Raw genomic sequence first — 16,525 nt, 5'->3', positions numbered from 1 at the left:
AAACAGTTGGTGAAAAACCGTGGCTCATAATTATAATCAATTCCTCTGCACCAAACAATATCGTCAATGTCGATGAAACTGAATCTTTCCTTCTTTTTCTTGTTAATGCAGAGATCAAATGGACTTATGGTTTTAAAGGAGATGGGATCACTGTACTGTGTTGTAATGCAGACGGAAGTGAAAAATTCTTGCCCTCGTCATAGGAAAGTTCGATAACACGATTTTTCCATGCAAGCACAAGGCATCTAACAATGCAAACAGTAGGCCTACAGTAATCCAAAAAATAAGGCCCTTGCACAGGCGAGCCAGAATAATTTGTTCTCGTCTTTGAATCGTGTTTTTTTCTTTCGTTGCATGAGGTTATGTATGCCAGTGATTTATCCAAGTGCTTTATTTGAATAATGTAAATGCACCTTGGATACATTTTGGAAAAGGTATTTTTTTCATGGCATTTGAAAGGTTTAAACTGTGAATCAAGGTGATTGCATGCATTAATGGGTCTTAGAAGGTAAATGCGCCTTGTTGGATACATTTTGGAAATAGATTTTTCCATTGCATCTGAAAAGTTTAAACTGTGGATCAATGTTCATTGCACGCAGTAACGGGTCTTGGGGTATTCTGTGATGCAGCAAGGATTGGCATTTCTGAATTTCGAGGTGGCAGTTAATTCAAAATCACATGATTTGAAGTCACATTTGCACCCTTACAACTTCGAACTAACAAGGTTTTACTCTATCGCAAAACTAACAAATGAGTTTGCAGGTGTGTCTGTTCCAAGTGTTTACATTGCACGAAAAGAATTATCCACCACTAGTCATGTTACAATGTGAGTAAATAGAAACCGTGTGAGAGAAGTGTTTTAGACATGGAGTGTGATAAATTTGTAATTTAGGAGATTATTCTACTGACACAAGAGACAAAGAATCTTCTGATCTACAGCGAATATATTTTATTTATCTTTATTTATATATTTTGATATATTTTTTATCATATCAAAATATGTTCAGGCAAAGTAGCTTAATCTGTCATGTTCATATTAGCGTAAAGACCACATGAGACTCGAGGAGTGATATGAAATATTTGATTATGCCTACGTTACTCTTTCGATGAAAGGGATTGTAGTTCATTCCATTTTTTCAAAAGGATTCATCTCAAAATTAACGTGTGGGGATTTTCGCGTAAATACGGTACTTGTATCCTGCAGTTAACCTCTGGCTACATTTTCACTAAGTTTATGTACAGACAGCCGTGGATGTAAACTTAGCTTACACATGTTGTTGTAGTATGTGCCCTGTTTGGATACTGATATCAATAGTGGTGGAAGTGATAGTGATTATGAAGTGCCATGGAATAGGGAGAGGAGTGGTAAAGTTATTGTGTGACGGCGAATTTGAGCCAATGGTACATATTTCCAGCAGCCAAACCTAGATTTTTCCGATACTAATTTGACTGCTGAATCTCCAGAATTAGAGTATTTTGAACTTTATGTGAACAATAAAAAAATGAATATTGTGGGTGAAGCTAAGGCACAATTGAGGGCAAGAGGTACACCTGATCAACCGAGAATCCAGCACTGAAAAGGTTAATTAGAAGACATGGAAGAGTATGGAAAACTTCATAGTTTTATTTCTCTGAAATTTAAGTCTCATAAAATCTGACAGACTCTCTTAAAAATATAACTTCCTCAATCTCAGAATCTTAAGCAGTAAAGAGATAAACAAAGAAGCAACATACAGATATTGAATGTAGCTCCATGAACAACATTAAAAAACTGAAGTTATTCTGTTAGCACAGCGGACTGTATGCAGTAGTGATGAGCTTATGTAAGCATATTTCAGCAACTGTTCAACTCAGTTCCTAGGCATACTAAGGAAATGAGCAGTGCCAATCTGACCAGTAAGGAAAGTTTACAAACACAAGTTAGAATATCCATAACTTCTGTATATCGACAGTGCACGAGCAATACCTCGAATCTCACTGGTTATGCCTTCCAGCCACACATGGATACACAGTCCATCAGAACAATGTTCGTAGCATTGAACCTCACTGTATTTACACACTCACACAGTATTATGCCAGCAGAGGAAAATGAAGACAATGAACGCGTGTGACTGGGAGGCGTGACCAGTGGGATTAATACGCCGTCGATATATTTCCTTCTTGTACTGGAATCAGTTTCATAGGAGACAATACAAGGCCAGTTTTGACAGGAATTACATAATTCTCACACAACTCTCTAATAATGCCAAAAGTGCAAATTCATATCAAGTATAATATCTCAATCCATTTTCCACATAATCTATTAATTCTTAATCAACATTCATATAATACAAATATACATGACTAGGTTTCAAGAATAAATAAAACTAAGTGTAGCATGTTTGCCATAAAATGTCATGTAAACCTTAGAATATATACAGCTTCTGGACACAATTGGGCAACATGACACTCATTCAGCAATACGGCACACTTTTGTTACAGATTTGTTTTGCTCTGTTCCAGAACTGAGGGCTTCATGTACAAGACCTCCCTCAAGGAGAAACCAACAGAATGTTCCATTCCTGATGCAGAACACAACAAATATAATACACATTAAACATGGAAACAGAAAAATTACATAAATATGAGTTGAGATCACTTCATCCCTCCTATTCAGGCCTGCACATGTGGCACAACTTACTCCTTCTTTTCATGGGTAGCATCTGAAAGAGAAAATGTGCAATATATCAGAGTAATAATGGGTATGCTAATTACCAAAAATAATATTCATACACTTCTTTAACTGTCTAAAAGCTGCCAACTTTACAAAACCAAAAATCAGTAGATTTTGATATGAAAATGAGGAAAACTCAGGAGAAATCAGGAGATACAATGGTCAAAACTGCTTATTCTACATGTCTTGCGCAATACATACATTATCCTAGCAAGATCAATGCATCGTGTTGTCAAGTCCACATTTAAATTAACACATATTTGCAAGGAATCTGAGTGGAACCAAAATCCACAAATATTTTACTCTCATGTGTATTCATATACAGCAATACCTAAATACTTATATACAACCAGTATGGTATGGTAGGCCTACCTTCCTCCCATCTTACTGATTTACAGAAACTTCACCCATCAGTAGAAAATGTTGGTTGATTTAAAGAAGCAGCAGTGGCAGATTTTGCCTGTCTGAGAAAACCTCTATCAAAGGTTTGTTGAAAGCAGTTGCCCTGTAGCCTTGATTTTACTGTCAACAACCTCTCCAAGTTTTCATAACCAATAATGACTTGAACTGTGTTCGTGTTTTAGTCACCTGACTAAATATCTTCTCACATTCAGCGTTACTATGAGGGATTGTTAAAATACCAAGAATAACACAAACTAATCTATCAGTAAAGTACGTTTGAACTGACGAGAAATATTCCTCCTCCTCACCATGCTTCAGATGCTTTATGAATTGAGGAGTGTTTTTTCAAAACTCAACATTTGCAACAAACATATTATTTCAGGAAATGTGTTTTTTTTCTTCACTTAGAAGCATACGCATGAAACATTTCAAATTTTCATCGATATTGGTTCCAAAAGAGGTACCTGAATAGAACTTGTTGAAACTTAAGGTGGATGAGGTAAGATCAGAAGATAATTTTCTCAAGTTTTTTCAAAAGCCGATATATGCGAATATTCTGATAAAATGGAACTTCACATTAATACTCTAACTGAATGATGTACTTTTGTTTATAGAATTATTTACTAATTTTTATTTTTGTTACTTTGTGAATATGCCTTTGCTGGCGAGATGTAGTGTTTACAGTGCACTATGTCTTCTGGTATGGGCTAGAATAAATTTGTTACTTTCATTGCCCTGTCTCAGTCTCATCCTTGGCTTTGACAATATGAAAGTGACTGAGGTACGAGCGATGCTAGTAATACCATTCTTTATGGAGTCAGTCCCTGTTAAGAAAGGTGTGAAAATATTGCTCATAGGGTCAGTTGGTGCATGCATTTCAGTGGGCTTGGCAGACTGATATGTAATAGCAACTTCTGGCTCGGTGAGGAAAGCAACGGGAAACTACCTCACTCTTCATTTCTCTAGTATGCCTCTTCAGTGATGCCTAGGCTGTTTATGATAGCTGTTGGCAGAGCAGTAGAGGATAAAACCAGCCTTCGGGCTGAATACCCAACATACTTTGTGAATAATATTTTTTTGAATATTTATTGATTTTTGAGCTCCATTGTCATACATTTTGTAATATAGGCTACTTGGTATTGTAAGATTACATAATATTATTAGATTCTAATATACTTAGCATCAAGCAATGTAACATAAAACAAAATAAGGTATTAACCTATATTATCAATCCTATTGCAATGAATGAACATAAATTGCACAAAAAAGGAGATAAAACCGACCGTAATAACTCCAGGGGAATCTCGCTCCTAGACATAACATACAAAATATTTTCAATAATCATCCTTGATAGGATAAGTTTACAACTTGAGAAAGAACTAGGAGAATATCAAGGAGGTTTCAGACCCTGGAGGAGCTGTCTTGATCAGATCATGAGTCTTAAGTTGATAATGGACTATAACAGGAGAAGAAACAGAGATATGGTGATGACATTTGTAGATTTCAAGAAAGCTTATGATTGCATCCATAGAGAATCTCTGTTTAAAATTTTAAGACACCTTGGACTACACCCCAAATTAATAAACATGATAAAATTGACTCTCACCAACACCAGATCAGAAGTGAAGTTTAGGGGTGAAACATCAGAGACATTTGAAATTAAAACTGGGCTACAGCAGGGAGATGGGCTCTCACCACTATTATTTAACTGTGCTCTACGAATGGTAATGAGGGAATGTTTTAGGAAATGTCCCCCCCCCAAAATAAAGATTGGTCAAAAAATCAAAACAAACTGCCTGGGTTTTGCTGACGATTTAGCATTACTAGCAGTGGACATGAAAGAAGCAAAAACCCATATATCAGAACTTCAAAACATTGCAAATAAAATTGGCCTCAAAATATCATTTGAAAAAACAGAAATTATGCCGCAAAAACCAACACAGCTAAAAGAAGTCGCCATAAATGGTAATAAAATCAAAATAGTAACTCAATTTAAATATCTTGGAGAAGTAATAACACATAACTTAAATGAAAAAATCTCAATCCAAATAAGAACAAATAGATTAGCTAAAGCACAAAAGTTAACATGGGTTACCTACAAAAAGAACTATCAATAAATACAAAAATAAAACACTACAACACAGTTATAAGACCGGAAGCTACATATGCAGCAGAAACACTCTTTCACCTGAATAAACAATCCAAGACTGACAGACTTCAGAAAATTGAAAGGAGGATTGGAAAAACGTGCATCAACAAAAAATACCAGAAAGATGGACAGTGGCAGTTAATACTTAACAAAGTCGTGTACAAAGAGCTAGAACCCATTACAGATACTATGCGTAAGAGGAGACCGGGATTCTTTGGACATATCATGAGGATCCAGGATTCGAGACTTCTGAAACAACTAGTACAACACAATCTCGTCTCAAAAAATACCACAACAGGATGTAAATGGATCAGAGAAGTAAGAGAGGATCTGAAGGAAATAGGCCTTACAACAGAAGACACCACAAATAAGATAAAATTGAATACAAAACTCAAGAATACAAACCTCCACTTTACCCTTACACAAAACAAACCAACAACACGCACATTTTCAACTGAGGAAAGGGCATGAAGATCAGAGCGTCTGAAGAAGTACTGGGAGGACCGCATAGCCCGAACAATCCCTTCAAAGAGACCTGAACGGCGGACTGACTAAAGTGATCCTATGTGGTCATAAAAGAAGAATAAGAAGAAGAATGAACATATTAATATCACACAGGTTAAATTTAAACAAAACAAAATGAAGTCTACTCAATTAATATTTAAGAACTCATCAAAACACATAGCCATCAGAAGGTTGTTACTTGTCTTCTAACATAACCCTGTAGAAATCCACAGCATCATCCGGTATTTCAAAAAATTTCAACAGAGCTTGAACATCTCCTTCTTTTCTTTGCTCAACATTTTTTTCTTTGGTAAAACAGAGGATTTTAGCAATGATTCATGGCTGGATTTCATTTTTAGAACTTTCACTGGGTATGCAAAGTAGGTATCCTGTACTGATACGGAGACTCTCTTATGTCTCTTATTATATGTGATAACACGTTGACTATTCATTTTTAAATGGCAACCTAGTTCGTAGTACCTTCTGTGAACTCTCTTTTAGATCTTTGATTTCCCAGTCCCTGCTCAGAATTTTAAGGGTGCTATGCTTCTCTAAGATATCATAGTATTGTTTGGGAGACAGTATGTTTTCCCGTCTTCTGTAAGATTTCTCAATTCTACTGAACACACTGTCTGGGGCCATGTAGCTGTGTCCCCGTATAGGGAAGAAATGGAGAATATTATTGAATAATGTGCTTTTTTCCAAGAAAGAAGTAAGTGTGGCCAGGATGACACTGCTTTTGTTTTGGCTGCTACAAGAGTCTCAGAATAATGTATTGTGATAGGGCCATCTTTGTGCAGTTTCTTTTCTAGGTTATAATGAAAGTCCAATAAAGCCGAAGCAACTTGGTTGCAACCTCTTGAGGATTGTTTCTAGGCAAGTATAGAAAAATATGTCTTCCTTTCTCTGCTCCTTTGAGTGAATCATGATGCAGAGATTGTATAACCACGTGTTATCACTTGGAACAGACACACCTGCGAACTCGTTTGTTAGTTTTGCGATAGAGTAAAACCTGGTTAATTCGAAGTTGTAAGATGCAAAAATTGACTTCTAATTACAAGATTTTGAATTAACTGCCACCCTGTAATTCAGTAATGCCAATCCTTGCTGCATCACAGAACACCCTAAAACCCGTTACTGCATTACAAACAACTTTTAACATATTTTGTAGGGCCTTCCTACTCCCCTCACAGCCCTCCACTCCACCCATTCCTTTTTAATCTCTTTAATTAGAAAATTTATACAACTCTTGCTTTGGAAAAAAATTACAATCCCAATGAATACAAAATTGTTTGTAAGACTATTAAAACAATTACAAGGCAAAAAGTTTACAAATTGCCAGCTTTATATAAAAATAAAAAAGCCATTGAATTTACAGCTTCATACTATATAACAGTTCGTTTTCAATTTACAATGCTGTATTTCACACACACACACACACGCGCATGCTTAAAAAGTCTGATCTAACATCATTACTTGTAAGTAACAATGCACTTTTGGCTGTTTGGATCACTTCGTTAAAACTTACATCTAATAAACCAGCCAAAGAAAGAGTATCACATAACATACACTGTGGAAGTAAACCGTTTATGAATAGCTTCTGTACCAGGCTTATTCTAAATAAAAACTTGTTCCAGATAATAAGTTACAAGAAAGACATATACAGGGTTATTCACCTAACCTGTTACACAGAAATAACTTCTAAACCATTAAAGATATCGGCATTCTGTTCTGGTACCCAGGGTCTTGTAAAATACCGAGATATTGATACTAACTCCATATTTTTAAATGGAACGGCATAAATTCATATAGCTGGCCTAAAAGTTCAACTGCGTACAAGTACAAATAGGTAAGCAATTTCAAAATTGGACAAGTACTTTTTGAGATATAAATAAGAACAGCATGTGCGGTTTTGCATGCCGTATCAGGCGGTGTGAAGTCGGGCAAGGACATATTGACGCGCAAGCAGTTTCCTGGGAGTGAGTTCAGCCACAGAATGGATACCAGACATGTAAGCATCTTGTACACGTCATCACACGTGTAATCACCGGGTAATATCTCGCTTGCAAAGTGTGTATGACAGGCAAACTCATGTCAGGACAGAGAGGGCTGATGTGTTTAAAAGGAATAAGATACGTACTTTGCCTTGAAAGGAACATAATGAAAGCTATAATTATCACTGGTTTTTGGCTGTTTGGATCACTTCGTTAAAACTTACATCTAATAAACCAGCCAAAGAAAGAGTATCACATAACATACACTGTGGAAGTAAACCGTTTATGAATAACTTCTGTACCAGGCTTATTCTAAATAAAAACTTGTTCCAGATAATAAGTCACAAGACATATACACTCATACTACTGTATGAGTTGAGAAATAAACATAACACAAAACACTGGAAAAGCTCCTTCTAGAAAAGCAAATGAATAATGTCCGAGGTAGACTTCATTGGAAATGATCCTAAGGGCGTAGGCACGGGAACATAACGTCTCGTCAGTGTAATTGTTGTGAGGCGGACATTTTGTATGTAGAGACTGTGTTGGCAACGAGTTCAGTACTTTATGTGGCAAAGCCACTCGTGGCCAATTCGTTCATGACTGGAGGCTGAATTATCACAATAAAGATACGAGGTAGGTGATGTTTGAAAACATGTGTCTCAGTGATCCGCATACACAATGTGTCTATTTTTTAAAAAAATGCTATTTGTTCGGGGCGTCGACCTAGAAAGATCTTTAGGCCCTATTTGCACCATATGTAAGGAACCTGCGTGTACTTGGAAATTGCGGAAGTGTAAACTGTTGAATGTGAGGAAAGGAACATTATGGACGACACAAATACCCAGTCCCCAGACCAGGGATATTAATCATTTAAAATTAAAAACCCCTGACCTGGCCAGGAATTGAACCTGGGGCCGCCGGGTACACAGCGGGGTCGGACGTGTCCATTTAATTTTCTGCTCAAAATATTGACCACTAACGGCAATGCACATTTGCACTAATATCGTGAGGGATGATGTCATAGACCGAAGAGTTTCCCTCAATATTGCAGCACATGCTGCGATGATACGTCGCTTGAGATCCTGTGGTGTTGTTGGAGCTTGCGCGTAGACTATGTCCTTGCATGTATCCCAGAGGAAAAAGTTCAGCGGTGTCAAATCACCTGATGGCGCCTCCACGTTCAATCCATCGACTGGGTAATATCTCGTTGAAGACTTGCCGGGCCACAAGCGAATAGTGGGCAGGAGACCCGTCGTGGTGGAACTACATATTCTGTCGTATGTTAAGGGGTACGTTTTCCAGGAAAACTGGTAACACTTCCGACAGAAATTCGGCATATCTGTTCCCCCGTTAAAGTACCTTCAAGAAAATATGGCCCTACTACATGGTCGCTGATTATCCCGCAACACACATTGACACTCCATTGCCGCTGATGATCCACCTGCCTGGGCCAGTGTGAGTTCTCCCGAGACCAATAGTGCATAATCCGTAGATTGATAGGTCCATGGTTGCTGAAGGTCGCTTCATCAGTGAAGAGAAGTCTCTGCAGGAAGTTCCTGTCATCCTGTACTCGCAAGAGAACAGCACGGCAGAAATCCACACATCCATAATTTCGCTCATCAAGTTGTTGAGCAAAGATACGTGATAGGGATGAAATTTGTGTTGCTGTAAAATGTGAATGACACTTGCCTGGCTTATCCCGGCATCACGTGCAAATGCGTGTGTGGTAGTATGTGGATTGTGAGCGATGGCCGCCGGAACATCTAACTTCTCTTCCCCTGTCGCTGGTGTGCTCCTGTTTCTCTTCACGTTATTATTCCCGTGTCCGTTCTGCAACAACTTGCGGCAAAGGCGTCGTATTGTCATATTTAATGGACGATCGAGGGCGGGATACCTTTCAGCATACAGTTGCGAAGCTCTCCTGGAACTTCTTTTACACTCTCCATACAGGAGAAGCATGTCCAGTTTCTCTTGGTTTGTGTAGGGCATTGCGTAAGTACTCCAGATGTACTCTAAAACTGTACTGTACATAACATGAGGCCCGTGAAACACAGGGCGAACAAGACCTTCCCCTTCTACACCCTCTAATAGCAGCTACTTACCTTACTGTATCCATTTGTTTGCAGGACGTGCATCATTCACACTGTGATTGCATGACAACATCCACATTTTCAAACATGAAGTCTACTCCAGAACAGTAATGCTTATACAGTCGCACTTCCAGTAATGCATCTTAACCCTTTCATTCCCACATTATGAATTCAGCTGTGGTAAATTTTTATTCAGTATTTTCTATATTAATACAATGCACTAAACACAAACATTTGTTGTTTAATATTTTTTATCAAATAATTTATTTTTTACATCATGTTGTTCAGGAACAACAATGGGACTCGACGGTCAAATGAAATGGGAAATATAACACGAACACAGCAGATGAAAACTATTAAAAATCTGAAATAAGTAACACATTATTTGGTGAAATTTTCACTCTTAATCCTACTAACTACAAAAATGATAATAATTAAGGAAAATAAAATACAAACATTATGAAACAATTACAACCGAAATAAAAACACCAGTGTTTCTTCTAGATGCAATGACTACTTCTTGTGATAGTCACTGAAGCAATTCTTTTTTGCTGTCAAGCACAAATGAACACTACATTTTGTGCACATGATATGTGCAAAGCCCTGTGGACAAAGTTTGCACCGGCCGTGCTTCACATCATATTCTGGCCAATGGCCAATATTGTCATATCTGACATCAGCAATTGGATTTGTTGATACTTGCACCTTCCTCTTCTTTGGACTCTTCTCACTATTGCTGGGTCTCCCTTTCCTTTTCACATCGACTTCAGATCTTGCTCATTTGCCAAAGGACATTTTCCCTGTATAATTGTGCCAACGCAGAGTATACCCACTAGCTTTTAGTGCTACTTCCAGTTGCAGGGATGAGAACCAGTTATCAAAGAAAACTTTGAAGTTTTTTCCTTCGTGTAAATCTTGACAAAGTGCCATTACGATGTCTCCAGAAAAACCAAGTCCGAAATCATCACAGGTACCTTTGGCCACATCAGGACGAAAATCATACATAATTCCAGATGAACCTGCTCGCATGAAAATGTTGAATCCCCATTTGTGGGGTTTCTTTCGGATATATTGTTTCAAGTAGCTGCGACCTTTGAATGGCACAATCTGTTCGTCGACAGAATTGTATTCTTCGACTGGAATTGCATTCATACCTTGAAGAAGAGTGTCAAGCAATGGCCTTATTTTAAATAATTTATCGTGTTCTGGGTGAGTGCTTGGTTTTTGATTAGTGTTATCCATATATGAAAATATTTCATAACTTTTTGAAACCTATTTCGACTCATTATATCTGCGACAGTAGAGTATCTACACAATGAAGACCAGTACATTTTGGTAGCTGCCTTTTTTACAATTCCCGTATGGAGCAAATTCCCCAGAAGCTGCTCAATTTCAACCTCAGTACAGTTGAGTACCTCTCCATCTTTTTGATGAGCATGCAAGTTGCTTTGAATATAGATTTCTTTTATAATGTCATTTGTAATAAGGGTTTTAAAATACTTTAGAGGAGTTTCCAAATTTGTTGAAGGTTGGGGTAAGTAATTGCCCCATGTGGTGTTTGGAGGTTCAAAATCTACTTTTTTTGAATCTCCACTCATCTTTACGTTTAACTGTTTTGTTGGAGACACTGTTTGTTAGTTCTGCACTTATTGTCGTAGAAGATGAAGCACCACTGGATAAATTTGAAGTTATAGTAGTCCCTGGTGAAGACGAATTCACATCAGATACACTGCAGGTAGTTATTTCAGGGTTAAATGTCAGAGTCTGCTGTGAATGAACTTCACTAATGGTATCAACATTCTGAGCTTTGTCAGTACCACACACTTTATCACATATACGGAAGAGCTCATCATCATCAACATCATCTGAGAAATCACTAATTTCTGATAAATTACCATTTACACCCTCAACGAGTTCATGAATTTCCTCAATAGTCATATTTGCAAAAAAATCCAAATGTTCCATTGTAAAACACTCTCTAGCTTACCGAAAGTTATAAATATACACAAGCTTTTGTAGTTTTAGCCTATAATTGAAACCCATCTAGTAGTCCAGTAATAGTACCACCTGAAATAAAGTAAATGGAATACTTGTGAGAATTGAATCTCCGCTTATCACTCATTTTATTAATTTAAACAGCAAAATATAGTATTATTTAGATCTTGACACTTACTAACCTTGTAGTCCCAATGTTGTTCATGGACAACACACATGTTTATTGAGGTGTATTATCAATTCATAAGCTATTTAGTTGATAATTACTTTGTCACAGCAATAATCCAGGCATAACCTTCACCAAAGAAACAAAGAAATAACAATTCACTGCTGAAATAACAATAAAAAGATTATAAATACACCACACAAACAGCCATCCCTAGACAGCAAGTTAACCTGACATCCAAGTCAAAGTAATTAATACATCTGATGTAGACTCATGCACCACCAAGTGGCAAAATACCATACTAGAAGCTTGTTGTCCCTCTACAACAAGGGGATTTCAAGGATTGGTAAACATAATACTGTATATAACAGCTTTAAATAAGATGTTGTCTAGGAACAACACTGGGAATGAAAGGGTTAATGTTCGGGTTCCTCCCCAGACGTACGTGATTAAGACACTTGAAGGTGTACAGAGAATAGTAGTTGTAATTTCATTTCCTGGGCTTGGACATCGTGGTCGTGTAGCCCCATGTGCTTGGGTGTATGTGTGTGTACGTATGTCTGTTAGAATGTGTCTGATAACCGGTGTTTTTGTGGTGTCTGTAGTAGTGTACTGCATTTGTAATTCAGGTGAGGAACTGGGACATAGGCGGTCATTGTCGTAAGTAAGGAACCATCCCGACATTTGCCTGGAGTAGCGGTGGGAAACCACGGAAACACTTCCAGGATAGCTGAGATGAGTACCGAACCCACCTCTTCCCCGTTTTGCCTCACGAGGTTGAGTGTACCCCGTTCCAGCCTTCCAATTGCTTGTCAGAGCCGGGAATTGAACCCGGACCACCGCGGCGACAGCTACGAATGCTAGCCGCTACACGTGATTAGGAAACTCGACAGGCTACGGAGAAGAGTGGCTGTTTGTTGTTATTTCATTTCCGGGGCTTTGACAGCGCGGGCATGTAGCCCCATTTGCTTGGGTGTGTGTGTAGCACAAAGCGCACCCTGTTTTGTGCTGGGTTATTTCAGGCGAAGGAGCAGTGTTACCAATGGTGGATTATTTGGGTTGGGATGGGTTAGACATTAGGAGACAAAAAGCTCGACTTATTATGTGGGATGTTCAGACCTGATCGTGGTGAGATGGCAGCAACACTATTATTTATTTATTTTACACGCATTAATCTCCGCGGAGCTCAAGCGTGACTATAGTAGCGTGCATTCTGGAGAGCGCAGGTTCGAGTCCTGCCTCGCCCAAAGTGAAAGTGATATTTATGGTGTCCCATGTTCAACACCAGGCAAATGCCGGATAGGTACCTTTGGGATAGGCCACGGCCGACGTCCTTTCCAAATCCTTCCCATTCCCATCTGTGGGAAAAGACGCTAAACTGAGCGCAACCTATTACACATTGATGTCAAAACAAAACAAAACAAAATAACTTTAATCTCCCTTCCCCGTTGTGTGTTTGCCAGTCATACAATAACGTTGCACACCCAGGGTATGTTACGGTACATCAAATTATGTTTACAGTACATGCCTGGTATCCGTTCTGTGGCTGAACTCACTCCCAAGAAACTGCTTGTGCGTCAATATGTCTTTGCCCGACTTCACGCCGTCTGATGCGGCATGCAAAAGTGCACATGCTGTTGTTATTTATATCTCAAAAAGTACTTGTCTGATTTTGAAAATTCTAACATATTTGTACTTGTACGCAGCTGAACTTTTAGGCCAGCTGTATGAATTTGTGCTGTTCCATTTAAAAATATGGAGTTAGTATCAATATCTTGGTTATTAAACACCCCATGAGACTAAGTAGCACGTTATTTTACAAGACCATGGGTACCATTTATGAATATGAAAACAGAATGCCAATATTTTTAATGGTTTAGAAGTTATTTCCGTGTAACATGTTAGGTGAATAACCCTGTATATTAAATCAATCACTTTTATATGCATCACAGAAAAGACATAAAGTACATATATATTTTTTAATGATATTTGTTCGTGACATTGACCTCTATAGATTTTTCGCCACTACTTTCACCATATGATAGGAACCTGCGTGTAAGTGGAATTGTGGAAGTATAGAGTGCTCAATGTGAGGAAAGGAACGTTAAGGACGACACAAACACCCAGTCCCCAGGCCAGGTATATTAATCATTTACAATTAAAAACCCCTGACCCCGCCGGGAATCGAACCTGGGGCCGCCGTGTGACAGGTGGACGCGTTGCCTTATACACTGCGGGGCCGGACAAAAAATATGTTACTCTATATTGAAACAGGAATGCCTGTACTTCAGTTTTGTGGAGAGCATGGATAACGCCAAGGCGTGTATGGTTCATATTTAAAGTGGAACTTGCAGTTTATTCAGAAAAATACATGGAAATTATATCACCTTTTACAGATGAATGGTTTGAATGTCCTCGAAAATGTGGAGAGGGCGTCGTCCCACGTTGTCGGTGTCGTCCCACGGCGGTTGTTAGCCCTTGATGTTGAAGGAGACTCGAACATGGGGCAGTCGTCTGAGGATAGTGCAGCGTGGAATAGTTGTTGAGTTTTGTATTCCACTAAGTCTAATGAAAGGAGCAGAGAAATGTAAAACTCTCGCACAAAATGTCAATAGAATCTGATACAACACTTCCCTACCGCACTGCACTGCAAATAATGTCGAGACACTGTTTACTGGCCGAATAAGTTCCACTATAAATGGTATTGGACGCACATTTGTAAAAAGAGATGAATTCAAAATCACAGTTTTGTGAGAAAGATTGATACTGTTCATGCAATAGTCACTATCGAACTTGAAGTGATAGGCAATGAAAATAATCTGGAACTTTCTGAGATACGATGGTTTACTATTTCACTTAATCTCAGTGCAAAGGAAAATAAATCAAGTCCTTCAGACACAGTCTCTGCACTGTTTGTAATGAGTACATCCAATGTTCTAGCGCGCGCACGCACACACACACGGCGCGTAGAAATAAATTAAAGTTTATGCGAAGACAGAAAAGAAATAGTTTATGACACAGTCTCATGAAAAAGAACCAAGTTCTGTTACGACTCAGTCTTAACAAAAAAAAAAAAAAAATCATGTAGTTTCTCAGAGATAAATTTTCCACTGAGGCACATTTTTACACGTAATTTAATATAACTTTTCGGCGATAAATGTAGACACAGACCTTTATAAGGGGAATTAACATAGTCCCTTGAAAAGAAATAAAGGTACCGTATTTCACACAGTCCTTGAAAGGAAATATCGGCACAGTTTTATGAAAGTAAATGTTAGCCCAGTTCTGTGAAATGGATTGACACAGTCTTTTGAAAATGAAGGTTGGCACAGTCTTATGAAAGAAAATGTCGACACTGTTTTTCTCACGGAGTGAATTGACACAGTCTTTAAAAGAAAGGTTGGCACTGTCCTTTATGATACAAATAACACTGTCCATGAAAAGAACTGTACGTTCACTATGGCACAATTTCACAAAATATCCTAACACAGTCTCTTGTAGAGGAAATAACTAAAGCACAGTCTTTATGCCCTAAGTCCTTTAAGCACAGTTTCAAAATATCAAGTGACTAGCAGAAGTACCCGTTCTTTGTACGGGTTATCAGAAACTGGCTTTAGTTACTCATACTATCAGTGTGAGAGACTTCATTAGATATTTATATCACTGGTGTATTTACTTAAGTACGCAGAAATTATTTGTCACGTTAGGAATTATAGTGTATCATCTTTTCTTCATGGGGGCCTCTAAATATTAGTTCGTAATTAGCGTCAACCTCTAAGATCTTATGCTACCATGTTTTTCCTTCATTCCCACCTAGGTATACCTGCTTCCTTCACAAAGCTGCAGGTTTAGTATAAGTATACTTCCGCTAGATAGGACCACAAATATAAATATTATTGAATGTATTTGTATGATCTGACATTTCGTAACCATTACAAATGATCAAGGAAATACGCGATGCGTAAAATAAGCTACTATAATTATTGAGAATTATAATTCTCAGGGCTTGTCACTCATGTTGCACATCATATAATGAATCTGAGTATAAATGTTGAGAAATTTTTTCAAGTCATGACAATTGTGTACAGTATATAGGTTGTTTTCATGGTTACAATGATCATAAAAGTGGACCTAAATATCGGCACTAATAACATCAGTGATCCTACTACTCCATGATTTGATAGAAAATACTTTAAACTATAGGTAACAGACTCCGGAAAATGCTGAAACCTAAGCCAGTACGTAAAAGCGGAGGCCCGCCGGCAACCACTGGTCGCTGTACTGCGGAGATCTCCGGGGCTATTATTTTTATACTTCACTCCCAAAGGAGTGCTATAAGCGTCTTACACAACAGTTTATTTTTTCCAGATAGAAAGTCATATGTGTATCAATTTTGGTTGGCAGCTATGCCCAAACGTACATGCATAATCTAGCTGCTGTAGAATCCTGGAGCTGACGTTACCATGGTAATGGCTGTTCGTTTCTTTATCTGATTCCTAGAGCAGGGGT

The 16,525-nt window shown here is 38.1% G+C and overlaps 1 protein-coding gene across 4 annotated transcripts in view; it reads right to left on the bottom strand.

Moving 5' to 3' along the window:
• Positions 1-1,612: 1,612 nt before the first annotated feature.
• Positions 1,613-16,525, bottom strand: part of Tmx3 (Thioredoxin-related transmembrane protein 3) — a 527,179-nt gene continuing 512,266 nt past the window's right edge. For all 4 annotated transcript variants that reach the window (XM_067136163.2, XM_067136162.2, XM_067136165.2 and 1 more), the window contains one exon: positions 1,613-2,702. In XM_067136163.2, coding sequence (XP_066992264.1) covers positions 2,677-2,702 — 26 coding nt within the window. In that variant the 3' untranslated portion in view covers positions 1,613-2,676. The remainder of the gene's footprint in view (positions 2,703-16,525) is intronic.

This window comes from Anabrus simplex, chromosome 1, assembly GCF_040414725.1.
Source record: "Anabrus simplex isolate iqAnaSimp1 chromosome 1, ASM4041472v1, whole genome shotgun sequence".
Classification (NCBI taxonomy): domain Eukaryota; kingdom Metazoa; phylum Arthropoda; class Insecta; order Orthoptera; family Tettigoniidae; genus Anabrus; species Anabrus simplex.
The sequence above is the reverse complement of the archived record's forward strand: the minus strand, read 5'-3'. Positions and strand labels throughout refer to the sequence as shown.